This window comes from Erpetoichthys calabaricus, chromosome 14 (genome assembly GCF_900747795.2).
Source record: "Erpetoichthys calabaricus chromosome 14, fErpCal1.3, whole genome shotgun sequence".
NCBI lineage: Eukaryota > Metazoa > Chordata > Cladistia > Polypteriformes > Polypteridae > Erpetoichthys > Erpetoichthys calabaricus.
The window spans coordinates 93,878,476-93,902,812 of NC_041407.2; the positions used below are offsets into that span (position 1 = coordinate 93,878,476).

General features: G+C 40.7%; 1 protein-coding gene across 3 annotated transcripts; it reads left to right on the forward strand.

The window, feature by feature from the left end:
- The first annotated feature begins 7,062 nt into the window (after positions 1-7,062).
- Positions 7,063-23,228, forward strand: LOC114664374 (collagen alpha-1(XV) chain-like). 3 transcript variants are annotated; one of them, XM_051936471.1, is made up of 14 exons: positions 7,261-7,307; positions 7,398-7,763; positions 7,867-7,902; positions 8,125-8,220; positions 8,671-8,748; positions 8,833-9,004; positions 10,843-10,983; positions 11,108-11,157; positions 12,731-12,865; positions 13,057-13,119; positions 19,273-19,344; positions 21,897-22,094; positions 22,194-22,309; positions 22,495-23,228. In XM_051936471.1, exons 7-14 carry the CDS (start codon positions 10,845-10,847, stop codon positions 22,703-22,705), a joined length of 984 nt encoding a protein of 327 aa, XP_051792431.1. In that variant the 5' UTR covers positions 7,261-7,307; positions 7,398-7,763; positions 7,867-7,902; positions 8,125-8,220; positions 8,671-8,748; positions 8,833-9,004; positions 10,843-10,844; the 3' UTR covers positions 22,706-23,228. The 3 variants fall into 3 exon arrangements, with proteins under 3 accessions (XP_051792430.1, XP_051792432.1, XP_051792431.1); XM_051936470.1 differs by having other exon boundaries at positions 7,063-7,763; XM_051936472.1 differs by having other exon boundaries at positions 7,063-7,763; positions 7,867-8,220.
- Positions 23,229-24,337: the final 1,109 nt, after the last annotated feature.

Consider the following 24,337-nt stretch of genomic DNA (forward strand, 5'->3'; position numbering starts at 1 on the left):
TCTTGTTGTTTAGACTATTACTAAATAGGTGTATTGGTTTTTAAATATTACCACATTTGAATATGAGCCAGTTGGAGGCCAAATAGTGAACTCCTTTTAATTTGTTTTTATGCCATGCACTTTCTATGTACAAGCTGAGTGCTACACATTGTCACAAACTTGACCACAAGTCATAGCAAAGTTTGGGGCAGCCACCCGTATAATTGGTATCCTGGCTGCAAAATTGTAAAAATGTTACACAGCACTGATGTGCGGAAAACCGAGTCCAAAACAGAACTGAGGGAATAGGGAAAAGGTGGAGGCTTTTAAAGGGGAAGACAGGAAGTGAGGTCAAAGGGGTCGAGCTCATAAGGGTCTTCAACCATAGGCTCGAGTCCGGATGTGACATCACAGGGGCCGGAGCAGGCAAGGTCTTCTTCCATAGGCTCGGACCCGGAAGTGACATCAAGAGGTCCAGGTGGAATCTCCCGTGAATGGTCTGCAGGAAAGGAAGAAAAAGAGTCAGTGCATTCTGTCACATCCCGGTCTGATTCGGAATTGCCCTTACTCAAGCCCTTTAGCTGCCTCCCATGCACACGTGTGTGACAACACAAACATATTTTACATATATATATTTGTGTATATACAGTGGAACCTAGGGTCACGAATGTCTTGGAACATGTACAAGTCGGGTTACGACCAAAAAGTTTGCCAAACTTTTGCATCTGTTCACGACCACACACTCAGGTGACGAACAAGCCAGCATCCCCTCCGGTTTGTACACGCCGATGATTTCCGCACGTGTTGCATTGTTCTCGGTCAGACGTGTGTGCGTGCTTTCGCTGTGAACTCTTTGTGCTCTTATTTCGTTTCCCTTCCGCGCCAATAAGTTCCTCACGTGTTCAGTCTGTCCCTGTACATTGTTCTCGGTCAGACGTGCGTGCATTCGCTGTGAACTCTTTGTGATCTACAGTATTTCGTGTGCTTTTGCATTAATTTTACAATTAACCATGGCCTCTAAGCAAGTGAAGAGTGGTAGTGTTGGTGAGAAAAAAGGTTCGAAGAAAATTGAAATCGAATTAAAGAAATTATTGAAAAGTATGAGCATGGCGTTTGTGTTACTGATCTTGCCGCTGAGTACAAGAAGTCAAAATCTACAATTTCGACTATTCTAAAGCAGAAAGAGGCCATTAAAGCAGATGATGATGCAAAAGGAGTTACAGTGTTAACCAAGTAGAGGCCTCAAGTGCTGGAAGAGGTGGAAAAGCTGTTGCTAGTGTGGCTGAACGAGAAGGAACTTGCAAGGGATAACGTAAGCGAGGCGATGTTATGCGAGAAAGCCAGGAAGATTCATGGCGATTTGCTGCAAAACTATCCTTCTACGAGTGGCTAGTTCTCCCTCCTCACTTCCTTCATGCCAGAACTCGACTCATGCAAGGTTAGTTTTCTTGGTTGTTTATGGTTAGTTTTTGTATAAATTAAGGATTTTTCACATTTTCATTTATTTCCCTGTGCTTAAAACTCATTTAAAAAAAGTGTTTACAGCGAGCAGTTCGTAAGGCTGTAGCGTGAACTTGTAATGTTAGTTTTCTCAGTGTTATTCAATGTTTTTACATTTAGTTTACTATTACACTGCATTCTATGGTATAATTAACTTTTTTTGTGCTTAAAAATCTTAAAAAATATATATATTTACATACAGTTCGTACGGTCTGGAATGGATTAATTGTATTTACATACAATCCTATGGGGGAAATTAGTTTGGGTCACGACCAAATCGGGTTGCGACCAGAGTTTTGGAACGAATTACGGTCGTGACCTGAGGTTCCACTGTATTTTGACATTGACATTTACTTATTTGGCTGACGTCTTTATCCAAGGCGACTTACAACATTTTTAAGATACAATTGGTTACATCTCTTTTGGTTTTCCAATTTCAGCACAGGCAGGTCAAGTGACTAGCTTGAGGTCATACAGTGTCAGTAGCGGGATGTGAATTCCAAAGCCTTAAACATTACAAAGACGAAATAACTTATTAAGCAAATAAACAAAAATTCCATCCAATAGGTGCATGGAAATTCATACACACAAACAGTTTTTTAATGCTTACTTATAGCTAATGACAGCAGTAATATAAGTAACCACTGCCCATTATTTTTTTGAGAACAGAGTGAAGGTGTGCTTGCTGTGAATATTTGTCTCTAATCAGCTAAGCAGCATTGCAAATCATATCTTTTAAAATTTGATGCTTTTACAGAAGAAGTTAGAAAGGCAACTTTACCCACCCAACAAAGTGTTTCTGAGACGAAAACCCAGGTACAACCAGGAAATGAGGCAATTCAGACCCCCTGGCCAGGAAATCAGGTACGGCATTTTAAAGCTACAACAACCACCATCCGGCTGATTGTAGATTGGTTATATCTCTCTATTAAAAAAAAAGAAAATCTTGGGAGGTTTGGATGGAGACAAAGGTCGTGATTTTCTCGGAAACACTTTAATGTCCCGGCGAGACAAGGTAGTGCGACAAAAGGACAGCTGCTGTACAGGCTTTTAAATGTTCTAAGTGCAGCGCGACATGCAGATCACGCAGCTCGGCGGCAGCAGAAGAAGGAAGAAAGCAAGCAACTGATTGAGCAAATAGGAGGTGTAAAAAATACATTTCTTTCCCATTGTATCATAGGTTTAAGAGGGGGTTTCGGAAGAGCGCATGCGTTTAGCCCCCCTCTTCACAACGCAAAGTGGCAAATATGGCAAATATCAAGAAACAAAAAATTAATGAAAATGAATGAAATGAAAATAACAATCTTTTTTAAATTGTATATCTGGTTACCCAAACAACAGGGGGAGTGGGCTTGGGGTGGAAAGGGGGCGAGCGAAGCGAGTTCTTCATAATGTTCAGCTCTGATCTGGGCCATTGTCTCTGTGGAGTTTGTATATTGTCTGCATGGGCTTTTCTTCAGCTACTCTTGTTTTCTTTCTTTGTCTCAAAGACCTACAAGTTAGTTTAACTAACAATTCTAAAAACTGGCTGCTCATGGGTAAATGTTTGAGTGAAGCCTTTGGTTAAGAACATAGCACCTACCTCTAAGTCCTAAATTGAATTTAAGAGTTTTCAGAATGCTATCCATATTACTAACCGAGAATGGTAAACCGGATGGCATGGACGCATGGACACGGCGATGGGAACATGAGACGTACTGCGCAGTCGCGTACAGCATGCGTCTCATAAACATCACGCGAAGTCTTAACCACCGCGCACGAAGGAGTCACGGCCCAAAAACGAAAGAGCTCAAATGACGTGAATGAGTAATGAAGCAACAACGCGCCCATAGCTAACGACTACCGACACAGCCACACAAATAAGAGGACTCTGCGCTGCAGCCCAGATTCAAACAGAAGAGGCTACGGAGGCCCCACGGGTCCATAAAGTATGGAAGGCGCAGGCTTCAGCGCCATATTGTGAGTGGCACTACTGCAGAGTGAAGGCATAGGTGTCACCGCCATATTGTGAGTGGCACCACTGCGGAGTGAAGTAAACGCGCGTCTGAAACTGCGGAAGCAAAGCAGGCACGGGTTCAAAACGAACGAGCTCGACTGACGGATATACAAACAATGTATTTCAGGATACTCAACGCCGGGGGTAGGCGAGCGAAGTGAGCAGGGGGCGGAGCCCTCTTGTGTTATGCTATTCTTCATCTCTATTGAACCGATGCTGAGTCCGGTTGAGAATCACCAGTTAGCCTAACATTGTCATACCCATTCAAATCTGTTCAAAATGGTTTCATCAGAAAGGTTAAAAGAATAAGAGTTAGAAAAAGGGAAAAACAGGAAGAGTAGTCTCAACAATGCTTTGGTCAAAACATCAGAGGACAGCAAACATATCAGACAGACTCAAAGGCAAAACAATCAAAAAGAAACTAACTCTTTGTGGTTGAAACAAGTATTTATTCATCAATACAAAGTGCATAAAATTACTGTGTATGAGGATTACCTTTAAAGAGTAAGGTGGCTGTGAACACCAACTAGCTTTGTATCTTTGATGTCATATCCATAGACAAGCATGGGACATGACAATAAAAATCAAAAATGATAGAGTGATATCATGATGTTAGCTGTTATTATAAATGATCAATATGTGATGAAAATGAACATCCGATAATCAAAATATTATCATCTCCAAATTGTGATAGAAATCTATTAGGTAGTAGATAGAGAGAACTTTTTTGTCACTAAGATGAAATTTTGCCTTTTTGCAAAAGCTCTTTAAATAAATACGCTACTGGTGAAAAGTTTTAGAACACTTCAGTTTTTCCAGCTTATCTTCAAATTTAATCAGTTGAAATGCAATGAATGACCAAAAATGGTGAAAAGGTAAGCAGTAAATTGCCAGAGGTTTAGGTTACCAAAAACTGAAAAAAGGAAATTTCAGAATATTACAAGTGGGACTTCTTCAGAGAACAACTCATAGGTTACAAACTACAGATGTTCTGCAGCAAGTCAAGTAAATGAAGCCTTGCAAGTTGAAGCAAATCATTTGCTCAGGTGTCCCAACTTCTGCTGATTACTTAAAAAACCCTCTGACTGTCTTAAAGCAGAGTTGGAACAGACTATGTTACTACACACCCGAAGTACTACTTGGACAATATTACACTGTAGAAAGTTGAAAATTCCAGTGATAATGGCAAGAAAACGACAATTAAGAAATGAAACGAGACAGGGTTTTATTACTGTTAGAAGTGTAGACCTTTCATTTAGAGAAATTGCAAACAAAAAAAATCAAAGTGTCAGTGAGTACAGTGGAGTCCTACACAATCCAAAGGCAATTGGAAACTGGAAGAAACTCAAATAGGAAGAGATCTGGTAGAGCCAAAGTCACCACCCAATCAGCAGACGCGTTTCTGAGGGTCACCAGCTTGCGCGATCAGAAGTGCCTCACAGCACAGCAGCTTCAAGCAGAGCTTAACAGTGCAGGTCATAAAAATAAAGTGTCAACTTCTACTGTGAAGAGGAGACTTTGTGCTGCAGGTTTGACTGGGCACATTGCAGTAAGAAGCCATTCTTTAAAGGCCAAACTAGGGCTTTGAAATACCGGCTGTAGACTACTGTAGGGTGAAAGAATGTCTTATGGAGCGATGAGTCAAAATTTGAAATCCTTGGTTCATCACGCAGGGTGTTTGCACTCCATTAAGTTGGTGAAAGGATGGTTCCTCAGTGTGTGACACCAACTGTGAAATATTTACGGGGAAGTGTGATGGTCTGGAGGCAGACTGACTGGCATTCTGAATCAAAAGGGTGACCACATCTTCATGAGCTTACTAGAACATCTCTTCATAATGTTGACAGCAAGGTTATTAGGATCATTCTGACAAAACCAACTATAAAAAATAAAACGTTCCTCCATATTATTGTGACATCCAAACCAAAAGAAGATATGAAGTGTCTTACGATAATCAGACTTCTCCACACATAAAAAGCAATCAAAAGAGAACTCATTGTTTCAAAAGGAAGTGGTGTGGCAGAGATCTTCCACGAAAAAACTGCAGAATTCACATTCACTCTGACCCTAATAAAATGAATGAGGAGTTTGGTAGCATAACTCTAAGATGTTACAAAAACCCCAGAGAGCCTACATTGAGTGAGAAAGATAGAAATGGAAGTTACTATATGATAGATAGATAGATAGATAGATAGATAGATAGATAGATAGATAGATAGATAGATAGATAGATAGATAGATAGATAGATAGATAGATATGAAAGGCACTATATAATAGATAGATAGATAGATAGATAGATAGATAGATAGATAGATAGATAGATAGATAGATAGATAGATAGATAGATAGATAGATATGAAAGGCACTATATAATAGATAGATAGATAGATAGATAGATAGATAGATAGATAGATAGATAGATAGATAGATAGATATGAAAGGCACTATATAATAGATAGATAGATAGATAGATAGATAGATAGATAGATAGATAGATAGATAGATAGATAGATAGATAGATAGATAGATAGATAGATATGAAAGGCACTATATAATAGATAGATAGATAGATAGATAGATAGATAGATAGATAGATAGATAGATAGATAGATAGATAGATAGATAGATAGATATGAAAGGCACTATATAATAGATAGATAGATAGATAGATAGATAGATAGATAGATAGATAGATAGATAGATAGATAGATAGATAGATAGATAGATAGATAGATAGAACACCATGGTGGCTTGTTAACAAAAAGCCCCACATGACTCTCATCTAACTGTACAATTTTTTAAGGCCAGAAGGTTATCAGACTTTTTAAACTGAACATGGACATGTGATCTGGCTGGCATGGACAGGTGATCATTGGCTATCATAGCCTACCTTCCAGGGCCTACCATTAGTGTTGCCTGTTCCTGTATTCATGAACCTCCAGGCCCACCAAGTCCCATGGTAAGGTGTTTTGTTGCTTCACATTAAAGCTTAATTATTAACAGAGAATGAGTGTAATGTTTCGACATGCTTTCTCCTTTATGTTCTACCTAGTGACCCAGGTTTGTTGGTATTATTGTGCTTCATAAACCCAAATGGCATATATTAGTATCATCTGTAATATATTGATGCCACCTACTGCTAATGTGCCACTTGCCTACCAGACTCTATGGAGCATGATAAGTTTTTAAGTTTTTTATTACTTGTTGGCTTTTGCCTTCTGACTTGGCAGCAATTTGCTTGGAAATGATTTATCAGTTATGACTAACTGAAAATGTCACCGCACTCTCCACGTACTGCAGTTCTTAAAGCTATCTGTTCTGTGAATTATCTCCATTTACAGGGACAAGAAGGTGCCAAAGAACCACCAGGCCCAAAAGGATATCTAGGGTTACCAGGTCTCCCTGGGAAGCAGGTTAGTATGTTTTTGACAGCACACTAGGCAGGATGCTACCCTCTCTTGTGGTGCCCCACTTCCAAGGCACTGGGATTGTATTTATCAAACAAGAAACCATCACACATGTTGCCAGGCAAAAGTACCCAAGGATGTAATATCACTACTTCTGGGTGGTATGATGCAAATGTGCAGTGCAAGGTAATTCCTGTTGAAGTGTACAAGTAAAAAAATGGAACAAAACAGACTCTTTCTTTTATTATTTTTTAGGGGCTAAAAGGGGATCCAGGGGAGAAGGTAAGTTTTTCAGTAGCTCAGTGTGTTGAGGAGTTAGATGTGCTTGTGCCACACATGTCTGCTGCCTGAAATTTCACCATCTGTTCATCTGCTATAGGGAGATGTTGGTTCCGTAGGTCAAAATGGTCTTCCAGGACAAAAGGTACTCCATTGAACATAATGGTGCTGGAGGTCCATTGGGATTTGATTTTTTTTTTAAAATTCAGATATGTTGTGCTACTTTCTACTACAGGGTGACAGAGGGCCAAAAGGTGATCAAGGTGACAGAGGATTGAAAGGAGATCCAGGCCTCCCTGGAATAGTAAAAAATAAAGGTCCCCGAGGCCTTCCTGGACTACGTGGGCCTCCTGGTATTCCTGGCCCCATTGGTCTTCCAGGACCACCGGGACTTTCTGGGACCTGTGGAGATGCAATGCCTTCTGAACATCTTCATCCTTCGGGATTGCCAGGACCATCTCTACCTTGTGACTGTCCTAAACTCCCTGGAGCACCCGGTCCTCCTGGTCTTCCTGGCCTTCCAGGCCTTCCTGGCCCCCCAGGACCTTTTGTTCCTTCTGGAGCCCCAGTCATTTCTGAAACTTGTCACAGTGCCTGTATGGTAAGATATTTTATAAATCATCTCATCATAAGATGTTGGACAACTTGAGCGATTATAAGTCTCTTGTTAAATACAATTCCATTTCTGCTTTTTTTCCAAGCAGGGTGAAAAGGGGGAGAAAGGAGCACAGGGACAGAAGGTTTGATTCTCTTCCTCCTAGTTGTATTACTGTGTAGATCCCAAGTGTCCCAAGCCTCAGATGACAGAGAGTAGCTCAGAGTCTCACAAGGCAGTGATACCATCTGTGCGTCAAGGCTTTTTGTGACCGCACTGAAAAATAAGCAGTAAATCTGAAAGTCTGCTGCACTCTCATGTATGCTGCATACAGGCTGGAAGTCACATTGTTGAATTTCATTTCCAGAGTGACCAAGGGAAGGGTAGACCTCTTATTCCTGGACCAATAGGGCTTCCAGGATCTCCAGGACCTCCTGGACCTCCTGGACCTCCTGGGAAACAGGTAAGCCCTGAAGGTTCCTTCATTGTGCTTCAATGACAAATATTCATCTGTTTCTCTCACTTTTGTGATTTGTGTCACTAGCAGTTGTAGATTGATCATTCCTGTTGGGTTCTTCATCCTTTAGTCCCTCCATATGTGCCTAATAGTTGCTGTTTACAATTACTGGAATGCCCAACAACTGTTTATCTCATTTACAGCTTTTCTACACAGCACCAGGTGAAAATCCTTGCCTATGGTCATCATTCATTAGGTTCTTCCACACAAAAAAAAATCATATCCACATGCAATAATATGAATAAGGAGTCTAGCAAGATTGCTGCTTCTTTACCCCTGCCATTCATTCTATTCAACTGTTGCATGTAGCTGAACAGTTATTTGTGGTCATCCTCATCCAGATCTGCCAATGTGTGCCATCCTAATTTTTTCACATTTACTTTCCTTCCCTTTCAGAAAAAGTGTGCTCCTGGCCCCCCAGGTCCTCCGGGTCCTCCAGGGCCAGCAGGACCTCCTAGAGGCCTTTACAGCTCGGTAACATCCATGTTTTGTATCAGCTAGTGTACAAATGAAGTTCTGCTCTGCTTTGGCTGACTCTTGGTATTTTTTTTCATGTAGATGGTGTACCCGGTACCTCGCAGACCACACTGTAAAAAGGCAGTAAGGCTTTCCTTTGCATGAATTCATTCTGAGTACAAGGTAGCTGAGTGATGCTCTCACTTCTTCAGCAGCTCACCACTTCCTCTTCTTTGTCTTCCGCAGGCAGCCATTACCAAGAAACACAGCTCAGGTGGGTGCAGTTACTTGTCAGTTCCTTATGTGTCTGGGGATATGCAATGCATGACCTCACCTTAGCATAAAGAGACATCGGGCCTGACTCTGAGTGGACAGTGCAATATTTCATCTTCTTATGTTTTCAGAGTCAGACCTGAAATACCCACATCTTATAATATACAGTTAGGTCCATAAATATTTGGACAGAGACCACTTTTTTCTAATTTTGGTTCTGTACATTACCACAATGAATTTTAAATGAAACAACTCAGTGCAGTTGAAGTGCAGACTTTCAGCTTTAATTCAGTGGGGTGAACAAAATGATTGCATAAAAATGTGAGGCAACTAAAGCATTTTTTTAACACAATCCCTTCATTTCAGGGGCTCAAAAGTAATTGGACAAATTAAATAACTGGAAATAAAATGTTCATTTCTAATACTTGGTTGAAAACCCTTTGCTGGCAATGACAGCCTGAAGTCTTGAACTCATAGACATCACCCGATGCTGGGTTTCCTCCTTTTTAATGCTCTGCCAGGCCTTTACTGCAGCGGCTTTCAGTTGCTGTTTGTTTGTGGGCCTTTCTGTCCGAAGTTTAGTCTTCAACAAGTGAAATGCAAACTCAGTTGGGTTAGGATCAGGTGACTGACTTGGCCATTCAAGAATTTTCCACTTCTTTGCTTTAATAAACTCCTGGGTTGCTTTGGCTGCATGTTTTGGGTCATTGTCCATCTGTATCATGAAACGCCGCCCAATCAATTTGACTGCATTTAGCTGGATTTGAGCAGACAGTATGTCTCTGAACACCTCAGAATTCATTTGGCTGCTTCTGTCCTGTGTCACATCATCAATAAACACTAGTGTCCCAGTGCCACTGGCAGCCATGCACGCCCAAGCCATCACACTGCCTCCACCATGTTTTACAGATGATATGCTATGCTTTGGATAATGAGCTGTTCCACGCCTTCTCCATACTTTTTTCTTGCCATCATTCTGGTAGAGGTGATCTTGGTTTCATCTGTCCAAAGAATGTTTTTCCAGAGCTGTGCTGGCTTTTTTAGATGTTCTTTAGCAAAGTCCAATCTAGCCTTTCTATTCTTGAGGCTTATGAGTGGTTTGCACCTTGCAGTGCACCCTCTGTATTTACTTTCATGCAGTCTTCTCTTTATGGTAGACTTGGATATCGATACGCCTACCCCCTGGAGAGTGTTGTTCACTTGGTTGGCTGTTGTGAAGGGGTTTCTCTTCACCATGGAAATGATTCTGCGATCATCCACCACTGTTGTCTTCCGTGGACGTCCAGGTCTTTTTGCGTTGCTGAGTTCACTAGTGCTTGCTTTCTTTCTCAGGATGTACCAAACTGTAGATTTTGCCACTCGTAATATTGTAGCAATTTCTCGGATGGGTTTTTTCTGTTTTCGCAGCTTAAGGATGGCTTCTTTCACCTGCATGGATAGCTCCTTTGACCGCATGTTGTCTGTTCACAGCAAAATCTTCCACATGCAAGCACCACACCTCAAATCAACTCCAGGCCTTTTATCTACTTAATTGATAACGACATAACGACGGACTTACCCACATCTGCCTATGAAATAGCCTTTGAGTCAATTGTCCAATTACTTTTGAGCCCCTGAAATGAAGGGATTGTGTTCAAAATGCTTTAGTTGCCTCACATTTTTATGCAATCGTTTTGTTCACCCCACTGAATTAAAGCTGAAAGTCTGCACTTCAACTGCATCTGAGTTGTTTCATTTAAAATTCATTGTGGTAATGTACAGAACCAAAATTAGAAAAAAGGTGTCTCTGTCCAAATATTTATGGACCTAACTGTATGTCTAGCATTCTTTTTTTGGCAGAAATGAAAAAGAGTGAAAATGAAGAGAATGATGACATTTCCTTCCCCAAGGCAGCAGAGGAAGGTCCTGGGTCACGTAATCCCCGTGAATATCTAAGGAACGGTCAACTCCCCAACTTTTCTCACCTTGGCTCACCATCAGGTACATGAGAAGCGTCCCTGGTTACCTTGGAATAAAACACATACCAGTGATCTCTGCCTTTTTTACACATCCAGGGGTGAAGGAGACATTCTTCTAAGTCAGTTTGTATTTTCTTATCATGCAGATCTGCAGGAAGCTGAGATCAGCCATGGAGCACAGAGCCAGGAGATCAAGGTCACTGCTTCTCACTCCCACAGTTCTTCAACTCTCCCTCCCTCTCTCTCAGCCTGCTCCCTGGCACCATTCCTCCCAACCAGTGTGCTGCCCTGTGGTACACAAAAATACTTAGATTTGCCTTCTTAAAATGCCACACATCTCTCTATATTAATAAAAAAATCTTGGCTCGAGATGTGATCTTCTCGGAAAGACACTTTGACGTCCTGCGAGACTAGACTTTACAACCTTTGGAAGCAAGATGCATGAGATGGTCACTTTTGCACGTCATGCCCTACTTGCAAACAATTTAAAACAAGATCACAGGCATCTAACCTCTCAGTTGTTGGAAAGCTTTTGGCAGACACACTTCATGTGATCCCAGCTCTTAAACATTTTATACGTTCAGATGGCACGTCAGCGACTAAGCAAAGAAGAAAGAGCAGCTATGTGCAAATTCTGAAAATAAGGAAAGTAATAATCAGCCTGGAGCAAGTGGAGTTGAAAACCTCGTAGGTCCAATTGGGGTCTGAAATAAAAGACTTCATAAAGATGTTCAAAAACGTTGGCGCCATACACGTGCAGAGCAGGTTAGAGATTATGAAAGCAGTGGAATTCGAAAGTATCCAGAAAAAGAAAGTAAAGACTGCATTAGTGATAACAAATGGAAATTATTACTCTGTAAAATAACAGAACAGCAAAAAGAGATTGAATATTGGACATAGGTGATATGTCAGAAGTACAGTATGTAGATATTGTTTGGCTTTAAACTTTAAGTCAGAGACTTGTAGATCTTCTAATTTGTGTTGGCATCAGGGAAACGTAGTGTTGCCTCCCAATGAAGAGGCCTATCCGCGAGAATTAAAAGATTTGTTGTTTGGTGAAAGTAAAATCCACAAACACTACAGGCAAAATATCCGAGTCTATAATAATCTTTTTGCGTTTGCATCATTCAATGCTCAAAATGTAGATTTACACAATAATGGACCGTACGCTATGAGAATCTGTGGTCCCGCAACAATTAAAGCTACGACAAGTTTAATTTCAAAGAAACCACAATTCAGTCAGGTGTATATTTATGATCTCAGAGAAGCAATGCAACATAGAATCGAAAGAGTATGTAACAATTCCCATGAAAATAACAATCTCTTTAAATTGTATATCCAGGTAACCAAACCCGGGGGTGGAGCCCCCTAGTTTAAATAAAGAACAGCTTTCCTCATTTCCCTCATTTAGAGGTGTGCAGCACCTGGCAAGGAAACCCCTAGGCTCACCTGCTGCATCTGACATGCAATTACACGAGGGTGCGTCTGTCCTGTCCCCAGGGCGTCCTTTAGACTGACCCTTTTCCTGATCTTTAAACCCAAAGGCTCCATTTGGCCTCTGTAGAAAATGTCACTGCCTGACTTTTTCTGGTGTTTGTCTGACTGTCAGTGTCTCACTTCCTCAAGTCAATTTGGCTTCAGTGTATATGTTGAACCCATGTTTCCTAAGTCTTTATGAAAATAAGGTCCCCCCCCCCCCAAATCCTTTCACTTTCTTTCTCTTTTTCTTTCATTTCCATTCTGATATTGACTGCTTTCTCTGTGCTCAGCTCCACACCTGGGTGTTTGAATCCACCTCAGCGCTGCTCACCTCATCTCCCATTATCCCTGAAGGCAGCATGGTATATATCAAGCAGGAGGGCTCTGTCTTTGTTCGAATTGCAGACGGCTGGCAGCAGCTCAAGGTAAGGGGGAGGTGGAGCACCTTTGGGGGGGGGGGTATATCACCTTCCTACCCTTTCACCTGTAAGGTATGTGTGATTACATCATCACTCCACGTGTAACCTTAGCCTAAGTGCAGTGTGTTAAATGTGGAGACCTTCTGTGATCTCTGTGGGTTTTGGAGTTGTAAACTTGTGTCTTTCTTTTATTTTAGCTGGAACGGGTCTTCAAGGATCCAGATACCATACCTGAATCATTCTTATCTTCTGCAAAACCTGTAAGTGATACATACGTCAATTATATTCTTTTTTTTTTATTTTATTGATTTTATTAAAATCACACAACATTCAATACAAATAAAGCAATTTTTACAAAGAAAAGATCAAAGACAAATCAACCCCCACCCCTGAGAAAGAGAGCTAAGATAGATAGATAGTTAGATAGATAGATAGATAGATAGATAGATAGATAGATAGATAGATAGATAGATAGATAGATAGATAGATAGATAGATAGATAGATAGATAGATATTTTAGTATAGTAGGCAGGATAGATAGATAGATAGATAGATAGATAGATAGATAGATAGATAGATAGATAGATAGATAGATAGATAGATAGATAGATATTTTAGTATAGTAGGCAGGATAGATAGATAGATAGATAGATAGATAGATAGATAGATAGATAGATAGATAGATAGATAGATACTTTATTAATCCCAATGGGAAATTCACAATAGATAGATAGATAGATAGATAGATAGATAGATAGATAGATAGATAGATAGATAGATAGATAGATAGATAGATATTTTAGTATAGTAGGCAGGATAGATAGATAGATAGATAGATAGATAGATAGATAGATAGATAGATAGATAGATAGATAGATAGATATTTTAGTATAGTAGGCAGGATAGATAGATAGATAGATAGATAGATAGATAGATAGATAGATAGATAGATAGATAGATAGATAGATAGATAGATAGATAGATATTTTAGTATAGTAGGCAGGATAGATAGATAGATAGATAGATAGATAGATAGATAGATAGATAGATAGATAGATAGATAGATAGATATTTTAGTATAGTAGGCAGGATAGATAGATAGATAGATAGATAGATAGATAGATAGATAGATAGATAGATAGATAGATAGATAGATAGATAGATATTTTAGTATAGTAGGCAAGATAGATAGATAGATAGATAGATAGATAGATAGATAGATAGATAGATAGATAGATAGATAGATAGATATTTTAGTATAGTAGGCAGGATAGATAGATAGATAGATAGATAGATAGATAGATAGATAGATAGATAGATAGATAGATATTTTAGTATAGTAGGCAGGATAGATAGATAGATAGATAGATAGATAGATAGATAGATAGATAGATAGATAGATAGATAGATAGATAGATATTTTAGTATAGTAGGCAGGATAGATAGATAGATAGATAGATAGATAGATAGATAGATAGATAGATAGATAGATAGATAGATAGATAGATAGATAGATAGATAGATAGATATTTTAGTATAGTAGGCAAGATAGATAGATAGATAGATAGATAGATAGATAGATAGATAGATAGATAGATAGATAGATAGATAGATAGATAGATAGATAGATAGATAGATACTTTATTAATCCCAAGGGGAAATTCACATAGGAGTGATCAATAAAAAATAATAAAGAGAAAAATAAAAGGTAGGAAAATAAAGTTGTACACGGAGCTGCTGAAAAGGCTGCCACTCTCGGTGGCCGGTGGCGCCTGAGTCATCAATGAGATAAGCCAGCAGAGTAAAACTTAAAGCTAATAAAAATAAGTAAGTAGATGAATTAATAAGTGAATAAAGATAAATGGAGAAAAAAAGGAAAAATGGGGAGAGATTCTACTTCCTCAGTGCTTTAAAAGCTTATTCTAAAATATTATTGATCAGATCCTGCCAGGTTTTGAAAAAGTTCTGCACTGATTCTCTAAGTGAGAATTTGATTTTTTCCAGTTTCAAATAATATAAAACATCAGTTACCCACTGACTTGACTAGTGTAGTGAAGGCCATTCCAGTTTGTTTGTCCTTCTCCACTTTAAGCCCCCCTGTGAGCCCACCAGACACAGCTGTTAGTGGATTAGGAGGGATTGTGACACCAAGGCTGTCTGATAGGCATTTAAAGATTTTGGTCCAGAACGATCTTAATGTGGTGCAGGCCCAGAACATGTGACCCAGTGAGGCTGGAGCTCGATTGTAATGTTTGCAGGTTGGATTTTGCCTTGGAAACATTTTGGACAGTTTTAAGTGAGACAGATGTGCTTGGTATATAATTTTGAGTTGAATAGTTGTATGCTTTGCACATATGGAGCTCGAATGAATTCTCTGCATTGCTGCCTTCCACCCCTCTTCTGAGATGTTGAGTGAGAGATCCTTTTCCCATTGCACTCTTGGGTCTTTGAAAGGGAGGGACTGTAAAATGGTTTTATATATTACAGAAATGCTGTCTGAGTCCTCGAGACTGATCAATATTTATTCCAGTATAGAGGAAGGTGGGAGATGAGGACAATCGGGCAGGTTCTGTTTAACAAAGTTTCTGATTTGAAGATAGTGAAAGAAATGTGTTGCTGGAAAGTTAAATTTGGAATGTAATTGTTCATAGGATGCAAAGACGTTGTCTATATAAAGATCTCTAAGTAATTTAATCCCAAATGTTTTCCAGACATTAAAAACTGCATATGTTTGAGAGGGCAGGAAAAAGGTGGTTATTATGTAGAGGTACCACAGATAAAAGATTCTCCATCTTAAAATGCTTTCTACATTGGTTCCATATTCTGAGTGAGTGAAGTACAATTGGGTTATTAATATATCGGCGATAACTTGCATATATTGGGGTACAATGCAAGGAATATGAAGAAGTACTGCAGGATTTTATTTCTATTGCCGAACAAGCCTGTGTATCTTCATCTGTTTGTGTCCATGTCCAGGTTTTTATAGCTTGTATATTTGATAAAATTGAAACTTAGGTAGAGCCATGCCACCTTCTGTCTTAGGTCTTTGTAGGGTCGCTCTTTGGATACGTGGATATTTTGAACATTCAACCAATAAAAAGTGTGTTTTCAACACATAATCTTTGCAGGAGCAAATTCAGGTGTTGAGTGCCTGTGAGTACCACAGCCATCGGGTCCAAAAACACAGCGAGCTCTGGTCGCTGCTCTGCTTACCCAGCTAAGCCGGACTCCTCTGCAGACCATCTTCCAGAGACTGAAAGGACAACTCCACCCCAAAAATGATACATTTCTTTGTATGTTACGTACCCCATGTAGTTCATAGTAATAGACAAGAAAAACATTTAATCTCATGTTTTCATGAAGTTTCTGAAAGAACAAGAGTGGTTGGTGACCAATGCTGGACCACAGCAAACAAAATGAAAAAAATCTCATACTTACTGCTTGTGTCAAGTCATCCAGTCATATGCTCACAAGGTATTTTTTTCTAAAATATTATTAAATACAACACTGTTGTGAATGAAAATGGAATGTGAACAAGCATTTGGAACTGAAGACCCACCTTCTGTCTTCATTTATATTCATATCCACAACTCAGAATTATTTAGCAGCCGTCTGTGAAACGGCACCGCTGAATTTATTTTGTGCTTGCTGAAGCGTCTCAGATATGCACAAGTACAGTATGAGGCATATTCTCCTCATTCGCTTTTCTTGAACTTTTAAGCCTGAGCTGTACTCCTCTGTCAGTGCTCGCTTTAAATTGATATCGTGTGAAGCACAGTGTTAGCCAATGAATAGGCTGTTTCTGGGCTGGACTCGTGACAGTGAATGAGGGGCTAGGCGGGGTCTTCTTTTCAAATGCTCGGCTGCGTCTGAGCACGTTCCATATTCATTCACGAGAGTGTTTTCCAGTAGAGGTTTATTTAATAATATTTTAGTAAGGATATATGTGTTTGGGACATTGTGAGCAAACAACTAGATGTGGATTATGTGCCACAAGCAATGTGAAATTTTTTTCATGGACTTTATTGATCTTGTTTGCTGTTATCCAGTATTGATCACCACAAACAGCAATTCAATCAGAAATGTTGTTATCTCCATGCTACATAATATACAATACAATAAAATACAATTTATTTTTGTGTAGCCCAAAATCACACCAGGAGTGCCGCAATGGGTTTTAACAGGCCCTGCCTCTTGACAGCCCCCCAGACTTGACTCTCTAAGAAGACAAGGAAAAACTCACGAAAAAACCCTTGTAGGGAAAAAATGGAAGAAACCTCAGGAAAGGCAGTTCAGAGAGAGACCCCTCTCCAGGTAGGCTGGGCGTGCAGTGGGTGTCAAAAAGAAGGGAGGCAATACAATACAAAACAAAACACAGAACAGAACAAATCCTCAATACAGTGTAAAAATACAAAATTTACAAGTACAGAGCAGAATGTAACAGTAGATGATATCACATAATATGATTTGGATTTGTTTAGGGGCGGCACCTGCGATTGGTTTGGCACCCTGCCCGGGATTGGTTCCTGACTTGTGCCCTGTGTTGGCTAGGATTGGCTCCAGCAGACCCCCGTGACCCTGTGTTCGGATTCAGCGGGTTGGATAATGGATGGATGGATGGATAGGGGCGGCACGGTGGTGTAGTGGGTAGCGCTGCTGCTCGCAGTAAGGAGACCCCGGTTCGTTTCCCAGGTCCTCCCTGCGTGGAGTTTGCATGTTCTCCCCGTGTCTGTGTGGGTTTCCTCCCACAGTCCAAAGACATGCAGGTTAGGTGCACTGGCGATCCTAAAATTGTCCCTAATGTGTGCTTGGTGTGTGTGTGTGTGTGCGTACCATGTGGTGGGCTGGCACCCTGCCCAGGGTTTGTTTCCTGCCTTGCGCCCTGTGTTGGCTGGGATTGGCTCCAGCTGACCTCCGTGACCCCGTAGTGGATGGATGGATGGATGGATTTGTTTAGAGTCCTGGAGACCTCAGCCATCAAGCTGCCTCCCCCATTTGGCCAAAAATCATAAGATTCAAATTTTTCTCGACTGTCACTACAAACTGTATAGCAGGGGTTGGCAAACTCTGTCCTTGGAGGGCCACAGTGGCTGCAGGTTTTCATTCCAACCCAACTGCTTAATTAGAACCCAATGATTGCCAATCCCAGACCTTATTTAATGTTATAACATGTTAATCTGCAATGTAATGTTCTTATATTACAGAAAATCATACAAATGATTTGAAGCCTAAAATGGCTAATTTTCAGTCTGTCACATTTCTCTCTTAAGTGTTTCATTAAACCAAATAGTGCATGATGAATCCACACAGGTGTAAATGGAAACAAGTTAGGTGGTGCTGGGTGTATTGGGAAAAGGATGTTAACGATAGAGCTGCCAGGCAAGAGAAGAAGAGGAAGGCCTAAGAGGAGGTTTATGGATGTGCTGAGAGAGGACATGCAGGTGATGGTGTGACAGAGCAAGATGACGAGGACAGAAAGATATGGAAAAAGATGAACCGCTATGGCAACCCCCAACAAGAGCAGCCGAAAGAAGAAGAAGAATTGCTAATAAATTAAAAACAGTGAATGCAGCTGTTTAAGACTGAAATAATCAAATAAGGGTGGGGAACCTTAACAAGCGAGACCACTAAACTGAAGCAGAAAAAATGTCTCTTGAGCAATAAATGCTTCATCAGCAATAACTGACTTCTCATTAAGAAACTGGGTTGGAACAAAACCCAGCAGCCGCTGCAGACCTCCAGGACTGGGTTTGTCGACCCCTGCAGTATAGGGTAACATACAGTATAATAAATAAAAACATCATTTTCTGGTGGAGTATTTCTTTAAGTCCACTTTGAAATGACTGACAGATGAAGGGCTCCCTCTTGTGGCAATCTTGTTTTTTTTACAGCAAACATTTCTTGAGAATGGTCAACTGGGTAGAGTGTAACATGCAGAAATCAGCCGAGAGCACACATACGCTTGTTTTACTACAGAATGGAATATCACTGGCAAAAAAGAGGAAGGCAATTTGACCAATTTTACATTTTACACCATCCAGTGGACCGAGACTGTTATTTTAAAATGAGTTCATCAAGAACACGGGGACACAATTGGAAACTTGTTAAGGGTAAACTTCTCACAAACATCCGGAGGTTTTTCTTTACACAGAGAACCACAGACATTGAAATAAGTGACCAAGTAGTGTGGTAGACACGAGGACTTTAGGGGCTTTTAAAAACTTGATGTTATTTTGGAAGACTTAAGTGGATAGATAGGAACAGCAAGGTTTGCTGGGCTGAATGGCCTGTTCTCGTCTGGATTGTTCTAATATTCTAACATCAAATGTGATAGAATAAAAAAAAACAACCTGCCTTTGTGTTCATTTTAAACTTGCACAGATTAACTGTCATCATTCCTGTGTTTCTCTTAGCTGACCAAACCAGACCTGAAGCCTGTTCCAACTCCAGAGACCAGTCCTCCAGTGGTGGCACATACTCATGGGGTAGGTGGGCACACTGCAGTGTGTATCACTGGTACGGCCTTAAATCTAACCTGTGCGTTATATCGTCCTGGCCTGTGCAGCCATTACTCTTCATGAGAGTTATTCTAACATACAAAATGTTTTTCGGTTTTTCCATCCATCCATTATCCAACCCACTACAGTTGTGCTTGAAAGTTTGTGAACCCTTTAGAATTTTCTATATTTCTGTATAAATATGACCTAAAACATCATCAGATTTTCACTCAAGTCCTAAAAGTAGATAAAGAGAAACCAGTTAAACAAATGGGACAAAAATATTATACTTGGTCATTTATTTATTAAGGAAAATGATCGAATATGACATATTTGTGAGTGGCAAAAGTATGTGAACCTTTGCTTTCTGTATCTGGTGTGACCCCCCTTTGCAGCAATAACTGCAACTAAACATTTCTGGTAACTGTTGATCAGTCCTGCACACAGGCCTGGTGGAATTTTAGCCCATTCCTCCGTACAGAACAGCTTCAGCTCTGGGATGTTGGTGGGTTTCCTCACATTAACTGCTCGCTTCAGGTCCTTCCACAACATTTCAATTGGATTAAGGTCAGGACTTTGACATGGCCATTCCGAAACATTAACTTTATTCTTCTGTAACCATTCTTTGGTAGAATGACTTGTGTGCTTAGGGTCGTTATCTTGCTGCACGACCCACCTTCTCTTGAGATTCAGTTCATGGACATGTCCTGACATTTTCCTTTAGAATTCTCTGATATAATTCAGAATTCATTGTTCCGTCAATGAAGGCAAGCCGTCCTGGCCCAGATGCAGCAAAACAGGTCCAAACCATGATACTACCACCACCATGTTTCACAGATGGGATAAGGTTCTTATGCTGGAATGCAGTGTTTTCCTTTCTCCAAACATAACGCTTTTCATTTAAACCAAAAAGTTCTATTTTGGTCTCATCCATCCACAAAACATTCTTCCAATAGCCTTCTGGTTTGTCCACGTGATCTTTAGCAAACTGCAGATGAGCAGCAATGTTTTTTTTGGAGAGCAGTGGCTTTCTCCTTGCAATCCTTCCATGCACACCATTGTTGTTCAGTGTTCTCCTGATGGTGGACTCATGAACATGAACATTAGCCAATGTGAGAGAGGCCTTCAGTTGCTTAGAAGTTACCCTGGGGTCCTATATGACCTCGCCGACTATTACACGCCTTGCTCTTGGAGTGATCTTTGTTGGTCGACCACTCCTGGGGAGGGTAACAATGGTCTTGAATTTCCTCCATTTGTACACAATCTGTCTGACTGTGGATTGGTGGAGTCCAAACTCTTTAGAGATGCTTTTGTAACCTTTTCCAGCCTGATGAACATCAACAGCTCTTTTTCTGAGGTCCTCAGAAATCTCCTTTATTCGTGCCATGATACACTTCCACAAACATGTTGTGAAGAGCAGACTTTGATAGATCCTGTTCTTTAAATAACACAGGGTGCCCACTCACACCTGATTGTCATCCCATTGATTGAAAACACCAGAGTCGAATTTCACCTTCAGACTAACTGATAATCCTAGAGGTTCACATACTGTTGCCACTCACAAATATGTAATATTCGATCATTTTCTTCAATAAATAAATGACCAAGTATAATATTTTTGTCTCATTTCTTTAACTGGTTTCTCTTTCACTACTTTTAGGACTTGAGTGAAAATCTTATGATGTTTTAGGTCATATTTATGCAGAAATATAGACAATTCTAAAGGGTTCACAAACTTTCAAGCACAACTGTATATGCTAATACAGGGTCACAGGACACACACACACACACACACACCAAACACACACTAGAGACAATTTAGGATCGCCAATGCACCTAACCTGCATGTCTTTGGACTGTGGGAGGAAACCCACGCAGACACGGGGAGAACATGCAAACTCCACGCAGGGAGGACCCGGGAAGTGAACGCTGGTCTCCTAACTGCGAGGCAGCAGTGCTAACCCACTGCGCCACCATGCCACCCGCAATGGTTTATACGTAAAGAAATATAAAAACTAAATATTAATGAATTGTTTGGCCCACATCGTAAAGTATTCCATTTAGGTTAACTGGTGATTCCAAATTGGGCCTCCGTGGGTGGAGATCTGTGTTATGGTCTGCCTGGCACCCAATGCTGCTTGGATTGGTTAATTGGATTAAAAATATTAGGGTATGTTATGATTTAAAAGTAAGTTGTGATGGTGTGTACGTTTGTCAGGTCAGGTTTTATTTGAAGTAAAGGGAGCTCTGTTCATTTCAGAAGGCACACTGCTGTTGCCTCACAGATCCAGCATGCGAAGTTTGGTTTTCTCCTGGATCTTTGAACCTGAACATGGGTCTTAGGTTATCTGCTTATTCTAAATTGGCTCTGCATGAATGTGTTTGTGGGTTTGAATGTGAAAGTGCGCTGCAGTGGTCTGGCACCCGTTTCAGGTTTGGGTCCTGCCTTGCACCCAGTGCTGGGATAGGCACCAGCATGACAACATGTGAGGTGACATGTAACACTTTTATTAACTGGCTCTCCTTCCTGCTGTCCACAGCTGCGTCTTGTCGCCCTTAACGCTCCCCTGTCTGGAGACATGTCTGGGATCAGGGGGGCCGATCTTCAATGTTATCTCCAGGCCCGGGAGGCCAGACTCCATGGAACTTTCCGAGCTTTCCTGTCCTCTCCCACTCAGAACTTGCTGTTTCTGGTCAAGCAGTCTGATAGGACACAGTTTCCTATTCTCAATTTAAGGGTAAGTCGGCTGACCGCTTCTTGAACCTGCCATCTCACGGCTGCTTTCCTGGAGCCATCGTCATTTCTTGAGAGTGTTAACTTTTGTCTCTTGTTTCAGGGTCAAAGGCTTTTCCCAAGTTGGTCATCTTTGTTTTCAGTAAACGGGGCACAACTAGGTGCCAACATCCCTTTGTACTCATTCAATGGAGTTAATGTTCTTCAGGACCCATTTTGGTGAGTCAAACATGAGTGGCAGACTTTGTAGTAATTTATGGTCACGACGGTGCGTCGCACCGAGTGTTGAGTTCATCTTTTAATTTTCATAGTCATGTTGTTCATGATAAGATGTCAGGAGAAGAATAAGAGGCTAAGCTTTTTCAGATTTCTCATCCCTTCTCTCGTTTCTGTTCACCTGTCAGGCCTTACAAAGCAGTCTGGCATGGGGCCACACTTCTCGGCAAATCGGTGCCCTGGCAGACATGCGATGACTGGCGAAGAAGCACCAGGACAGGTCTGGCTGGTACACTTCAGGGGGGCAGTTCCTTCCTGACAAGTCGGCCTGTCGCTTGTAGCACTCCGCTGATTGTGCTGTGCATCGAGAACGCCTATCCATACAGTTACATGTGGTGAGGCCCCCCTGACAATGACGACTGCATCAGAGACGCCATTTAATGTGAGGTGACCACAAGGACACTTTGGGGAGGAGTGACCGGCACGTCTTCTGGTTACAGCACGTGGTGTTAACACGCAGCCCTCTGTTGATGCTCCACAGTCTTAACAGGCTTTCCTTGCAAGTATGGAGACATCTGCACCTCTGAAGGTGCAATAAATCCAACAATTCAGAATTTTAGGAAGAAGAAACAAAGCCAAAGTTTTCAATGACATCACAGGGAAAGATTATGTGAAGCTTTTGAATGGACGAGACTTTTCGAGCACAAGCTCCTTCTGACTTCCACTGGGGGATGCCATGCCAATTAAATTAAATTAAACACTTCACATGGCACAAATGAATGATGTCTCTACCTAATGGGGTCATAAAACAAAGGGAATGCTGCTGCCTTCAATGGAAACAGCATTAATAATGATCATCTAGCAAAACAAAATATAAAATAAAGATGTCACTACTTACCAGAAACTCAATAATTTAAAGCTTAAAGAGATAAAGAGGTATTGAGACAAAAAAAAACACACAAATTAATAACATTTTTTTTTTCATTTTATTAATTTTATTGTAATCATTCCATACAAATAGATCAATTTTTACAAAAGATAGGGTTGAAAACAAGTCACCCCCCCCCCCCACCCCTTCAAATAAATAAAATTAATTCCCAGATTCTCTGGACCTTCAAATTAACAACAAATAACTAACTCCCTTTTCTTCAAATTCATAAAACAGTTTTCTGAAGTTACTCATGCCAGTCTCAAAACTCAGCATTACAGCAGAAGGAGTATTGGATACCCATAGTGCATCAGGGTTTTCATTATTTATTGTAAAGATATTTGAAAGTGTGGGTGGTATTCCAGCTTGTTGGCACATTATAAGGAGCGTGGCCTGGTGCACATAATGGGCATTGCTGCACCTCACACTAATGTGGCTCCCAGGTGGGGTACCGTCTGTGAGTTTGTATGTTCTCTCTGTGCTCACATAGAGGGTCTCCAGTTGAATGGCCGCGCGAGTTTGACCTTTGATACTCAGGCATCACCTCCTAGACTGGCCTTCTCACTAAAATACCAATCTTCATTTTATTAGCCAGTTTTACAGAGGAATACAATTCAGTTTAAATACATGTACATACTTGATTTTTTACAGTAGGTTGAATTGTGGGGTAACGAGAAGAGATGTCCATGGCATGGCATCTCCCTGCACATCTGGAATAACACCAAGAATTCAAAGCAACTGACAATGATGTGTTAGCATTCTTAGAACCATCGATGGGAGTCACAAAATTAAAAACAAGACTAACGTTTCTCTGTGCCTCTCCAGATACATACTGTAGTTGTCACTGACTAGTGGGCGCCTTACCTACAGTACTTGCCCACCTCTACAGTATTCCTAAAGCACTATTCCTTCTCATGTCTTACCCCATTTAGTGATTGTCCCAGCATCCTGCTGCTGTCAACCTTTTTCAGACTCAATAAGCCCCCTGGCATCAGGCAATACTAAACCCACGCCTGGGGACCACTTGACGCTTTTTCTAGGGCAGTTGAACCTCTGATTCTTTAGTAAACTAAAAAGGCAGCATGAATCCACTATTCCCAATT